At 36.4% G+C, this 6,231-nt stretch overlaps 1 protein-coding gene across 1 annotated transcript; it reads right to left on the bottom strand.

Annotated features, from left to right (window-relative positions):
• LOC107646441 (protein FAR1-RELATED SEQUENCE 5-like) lies at positions 234–2,446 on the bottom strand. Its single transcript, XM_016350623.1, has 5 exons — positions 2,124–2,446; positions 1,997–2,027; positions 1,627–1,906; positions 444–1,405; positions 234–347 (listed from the first exon to the last, which is right to left on the bottom strand). Exons 1-5 carry the CDS (start codon positions 2,444–2,446, stop codon positions 234–236), a joined length of 1,710 nt encoding a protein of 569 aa, XP_016206109.1.

Genomic DNA, 6,231 nt, shown 5'->3' with positions numbered 1-6,231 from the left:
TTGATTAAACAATCTCGTAACTTACATACTAACCATGAAATACAGTCAATGTGGATTAAGTCTAAACGAAAAAAAAAAGAGCAAAGTGGTGCATTTCACAAATGAAAAAACGGTTCCTGGAATTAATAAGATATAGACTTTTTCACATCTACCAACAAACCTTAAATCTAACATGGACCATTTAAAGACAAATATGACGAGATAATCACTATGACAGCCTTATCCAAATGAGACTAATTTTTGTTTAAGGAGTTTAACAAAGACATGAAACCACCGACTTGTTTGGGAACATTCCGACCAACAACAAAAGGAAGGTTTACATCTTGCGAAGCGTGAGGACGAAACACCTGCCAACAAAAAAAAAGAAAAAAGGAAACAATTATGGTCTTTCATCGTACTATACCAAGTAAAAATAGAAAGATGAGATAAAGCCAAACATGTACCGGGGGTGATTTCTTGTGATTCCTCCGAGCTGAATTCTTGAAGGACTTTTCAAGGGCAGCACTGAGCCTCTTACTCTTTGGCCTGCGCTTTGTGGCGACCTTCGATGGGCCTTGGATGTCATCAACACCAATGTCATTTGAACTCTGTGAGCCGAAGCTGGCGTGGGCATCTGACACGGTCTCAGACCTCTTCTTTGCACGGTGTGCTGCCAACTTGGTCCTTGTTTCATCCAAAGCAGCATGTAGCAATGATGTTTCGTCATCGTCACCGACGAACTCTTGAGCAACATTATAGAAGTGTGCACAAAGTCCCCTGAATGCAACATGACTCTCATCCGACCGACTGACATCATGGCTACTCTTGACATACGTATGCTGGCGCTTTACTTTCTTGCACCATCGAGGGAGAACATAACAGGGAGGTACTTTGTAAACTTTATACGAGTGGAAAACTTCAAGACAGTGACAGCACAACACACCTGAACTCTCAAACAGATGGCACTCACACCGAACCTCCTGTGTTGTCCGGTCAAAATGTACATCGTACGGAATGTAAATCATAGTATCGTTGACTAATTTCTCCTCTTCCACCATGATGGACACCGATGGCTCATCTTCAACAACGACAGAGACCCTGCAATTAGCCTTTTTTATGAACTCCGTTTGAACATCCCTAAATATGCTGGTAGTGTACTCTTGTTGAAACTGTTTCTCAATAGGCGAGCTCGTTGCACAAGGGATAACACCCCTTGAGTCTGCCGCATCATCCTCCAATTCCCTCTGCTCCTTCACTCCAAGCACATTGTCATATTCGTGAACAAATTGAACCAAGCTAGTTTTACTGTGTAAGTATCCACCGTAGAATGCGTGCATGCTCTCACTTCTTTGCGTACTCCTCATGGCAGCCCAAAATTCACCCTTGAAGTATATCGGGACCCACATGCGCCGGTCATCATACAGATCTACAAGAAATAAAGAATCCCAATTTAAGCATAGAAACCTTACACCAAACATATTACTACAACTGAGAAATGACCATCCACAGTCACTAATAAATTAAACATCCAAATGTATACTATAATGAACATCCATATAATTGTCATCAACAGTAACTGATAAGCTAAACATCCAGATGCCGAATAATTGCAATTAAAGCGTGTAGAGTAGTCGTAGAGTAACAAACCTGACAGCCATGTGTTGTTATGTAAGTTGTACTCATCTATAAAATCAGCACAGTTATCTTCGAATGACTCCTCAGTCAGAGAGTTCCATACAATGTCGTTTAGGTCATCATACAAAGATCTGTACCGGCGGTAACCCCCAAGCTTGAAAGGTAACTTCTTCGTAATATGCCAGATGCACCAATGGTGGCGTGTGTCGGGCAAAGTATTTTTTATCGCACGGTAAATGGACTTACATTGATCGGTTATGATACGATGTGGAGCAGTACCAACACACTTCACCTATTGACTGAAAACCCACTCATAACTTGCAATTTCCTCATTCCCCAGCAAAGCACAACCGAGGAGGGTCGACCTACCATGATGGTTGACCCCAAAAAACGACACAAACGATAATCCATGCCTACAAGAAGAACCAACCGGATATAAGAAATGTTAATCACGATCGAATAGAGTTTTACCAACTAAAGGACCAAACACCAACTTAACTACTACATACCTGTTTGTACTGTAGGTGCTATCAACAGACACGACATCTCCGTAGTATTCATACGACGCCCTACACCTTGCATCCATCCATACTGCACTCCTAAATTTACACTCTTCATCCAGCTTCACCGCGTAAAAGAAGTTCGGATTGATCTCCTTCATCCTCATAAAGTAGCTCATCATCTCCCTGACATCAGCATTCACGTTGCTAGTTCGGAGCCTCGCTATTATATAGTTTCTTAAATCCTTTTCTGAGAATCCCAGGTTAGACGGCCCTCCAGCCTCATTTGCCAAAGCTAGGAAGGTCTTATTTGGTCGAAATCCCAGCCTCATCGTTATTCTCGATCACGCACTTCGCATGCATGCTCAACTTCCTATACTCATGGTAGTGAACAGCCTTTCTCGCTGAACAAGGATGCGAGTGCCTCAAGTCAACCTTGAACAAAATCCAATCTTGCATGTCTTTGTCAAACTTGACATATATCCTTGCCTTGCACCCACAGCAGAAATTGTATTCTTCCGTATTGGTGCTTTGACACGAGACCCACGAATCCCATCGCGATTACAGTGGATAGCTTGGTTAACGAGTATCTTTGTGATCTTGTCATATGTTGTCGTCCGTATCTTAGTTGCAAATCCTATTTTCTTGGCGTAGGTAACATAAAAGTCATTAGCCATCTCTAGCTGCGCAAACCGCATGCCAACTCTTGGTATCTCGTCTTCTTGAAGGCAACCATGATCTGGTAACTACAATTTAGATTATTTTAGAAAAATTAGTTACCATTGTGGACCAAATGAAACATGCGAATTGTGACTAGAAAAAATTAAAGTAGATTTTAAAACCTCATCACCAAGTTCCATCTCTTCACTTCCAACCTCACTAATATCCGACAGTTGCAGGGCCTATAATTCAGAAAGAAACACAATATATGAAAGGAAATAAAATTATTACGTAATAATAAAAGTATTAAATATTATGTAAATAAAACCTGAAACAGATGCAGTAAAAACACCACAGCAGCTAGAAATCATGCTAATCATCATACACATTTTAGCTTAAAAACAACTGCATGAAAATAACAAGGATGATACTACAATTATTTATTCCATTTTAGCTATTATTTAAGGGCCTGTATCATCCTTTAGTGGCTTCTTTTTTCACTCCATGAACAAAATTTTTTTCATGTTTATTTACATACACACACTCTTTTTTCAGATGTAGGAAGAACATAAACACCTCATTCATTATAAATCACTCAAATAACTTCATAATTGGTTAATCTATACAAATGTAGGATACACATAACCATATAATCCCATGAGCATAAAAAATATTAAAATAACATGCAAGAAGCCTAGGAGCATGTATCTAAAAAATATGCACTGAGCATATAAACATACCATCACATTATTACAACACTCATATAAGCATTCCATGGTTAGCATGTTGTAACTACAAGTAGCATTCACTTCAATTCAGTAAACAACTTCAGCCACGCATCACCCTAGGGTTATCTATTTTACATACTTGCATGATTATCATGTAGGGATAACATGTGCACACCATAGATAAAAATGTATTCATATAAGCATACCAAAAAATTAAATTATGCTATTCCATCATCCATATAAGCACATAAGTCCATAATAGGATGATTAGCAAATAAAGATGCCATTTAACATGAAGACAGCATACATTCATATACAAAAAACAACTACAAAAATATGCTTCCTGTATATAATCATATAAACACGAAATGATTAATTAATTCCAGCTAATCCTCAATGCATGTAATGATACCATTAAATATAAAACAAACATAAAAATTAAAGAACTCATTTACATTGTGACTAAACATAAAAATTAAACTCAAAATAAACATCCATGGCACAATTTAAGGATCCTAATTGCTCACCTTGTTCGACTGCTGACTGTGGCCTGCGACATCGCTGGCTAAGTTTTCTCGTTCGTATGGTAAATTTTCTGAAACACCAGATGCTACAAAAACTAACGGTTCAACTATATCGACCTCCATTAATGAATTTCGGCAAGGTGATGTGCATAAAGGAGGACCCTCGCTTAAAACACGTTCTTCTTGCGATTCTGCCATTCTGAATGAGTCAAAACCGGCTGCGTTCTGTGCGGAGGAGAGGGCGGCGCTGGTTGGTTAGCTGTTATTGGCGGTGGACTGTTCGATCGTATATGAAGGAGGAAGCCGATCAAGAGGACGCAGTGGTGGGCAGTGGACTGGGAGGTAGAAAGATATGCATGGAGCAGCCGTTTGATCGAAGAAGATATGACGTGGGAGATTCTCGTTTTAACCTAATTAGCTATTTTGATGCTATAATTAAGAGTGATTCTATTAATTTCAAATTTCAAATTAAAAATAATACAAAATTAATTAATAACCCATGATCTATTCTTAATTTCAATTAAACCCCATTGTATGCATTGTACAATAAGTCTATTGTTTCCTCGTACTTTTCCTTATTTATTAGTTATTACCACCATCTTCTTCATGTTCATTATTATCACTTCTACTTCTATATGTCTATTGTGTAATCATATTCTATCATCATTGTTATCTCTTTTATCGTCATCATCACTAATACCAATATCATCAACATTAATGTTTTCTTTTTTATTTCTTATTCGATTTTATTTTTTTTTTAAAAAAAAGTTTTCGTACTACAATTATTTTTTGTTTCTTGTGACATCATTTTCATCAATAATCTTTCTGCACTTAACTACTATTAGTAAAAAAATTTTTCAAAAGAAAACTTATTAATAGTTTGTGAGAGTTTAAAATTTTCACAAATTACAAATAAAACTCTCACAAAATTAATTTTCGTTACTATTTAACGATTTTTTTAATAGAGGAATCGTATTGTCTTAAAATAAAAATGTTGAAGTCTGAAGTGTTCATTTTTCTAGACAAAAATTACCTTATTTTTCATGAAAATAGACAAAAATTAAATTGAGTATTTACTCTAAAAGTTTAAAAATATAACTTACGGTTAATCTGATTTAATTTTATTTTTATTATTTAAAATAAATTTTAATTCTATCTCTATTATTAACTTTTTGTAAATCAATAAACAGTCAATTTTTCCCTATTTTATCCTTGTACACGTCATTCTTATCATCCTCAACAACTTTACCCTTAAAAAGGGGTATTTTTTGTGTCAATCAAAGATTTGAAGTAGGGTAATAGCAACTCTTGTCATTTTTCTTCATTAACACAACTACTGGACCCCTTATGTATAAGAGTACTGATAAAATTATATAACACCCCCATAGAGCCTTCAAAATCTGTTAAAAAAGGTTCAAGAACACACAGAAAATTTCTGCATGCGCAAAAGACTTTTCAAGAATATACAAACAGGTCTACTGCATGAGTCTCTGCCTCGAACATGCAGGAACTACAACCATCACCTTTTGACCAAAATATTGATTTTGAATCTCGGTAGAAGTCTAATCAAAACACACTAAATTTGTTGATTCAGTGACCCCAAATTACACATTGATGTTTTTATTATCACTTCATATATAGTTTCTAGTATTAAGCTGTGCCTTTGCCTATGTGTACCTTAATTAACAGAGTTGTAAGTTGTAACTTGTAACATGTCCGATAGATCCTACAATGTGACAGTGACATTGTAAAAAAAGAAATAACAAAGAATATTGTGGACAAATTAAGGTGGGGACTAGTGAAAGCAAGCACTCCTAAGTCCTAAGATCTTGAGTTGTTTCCATTGCCTATACTATAGTTGCTACTTGCTAGAGCGAGAGATTCAAGGCAGTAAATAAGAAAAAGAAGGCCAAGAAAACATTAAAAGAGGCTAAACAAAGTTTTATTAGTGAGCTTAATTAGGCCCACAAGAGCAACGGGGACCAAGAACAACTTACGATGCATTGCATGTGAGTCTCAAGCAAAAATAGGACAAACACAAGACCAGAATGTCTTCTAAATTTTATCATAAACTCACTAATATAAACGCATATGGGATATGGCACCCCTAGTATGGTCCACAAAGCTGACAAACTCACAAAAGGCTTTAATAAAATTTAACGGTTATAAAAAAATTAAACTTCACTTTTTTAGCTTTGTTGTCTA

The sequence above is a fragment of the Arachis ipaensis genome, chromosome B06 (genome assembly GCF_000816755.2).
Source record: "Arachis ipaensis cultivar K30076 chromosome B06, Araip1.1, whole genome shotgun sequence".
Lineage (NCBI taxonomy): Eukaryota > Viridiplantae > Streptophyta > Magnoliopsida > Fabales > Fabaceae > Arachis > Arachis ipaensis.
This window is presented reverse-complemented; position numbering and strand designations above follow the sequence as displayed.

Coding starts and splice junctions, on each gene's coding strand:
- LOC107646441 (XM_016350623.1), bottom strand. CDS start 2,446: ATGAGGCTGGGATTTCGACCAAATAAGACCTTCCTAGCTTTGGCAAAT. Junction 1,406..1,626: donor TAACAACACATGGCTGTCAG/GTTTGTTACTCT, acceptor TATTTCTTGTAG/ATCTGTATGATGACCGGCGC. Junction 348..443: donor ATCACAAGAAATCACCCCCG/GTACATGTTTGG, acceptor TTTTGTTGGCAG/GTGTTTCGTCCTCACGCTTC.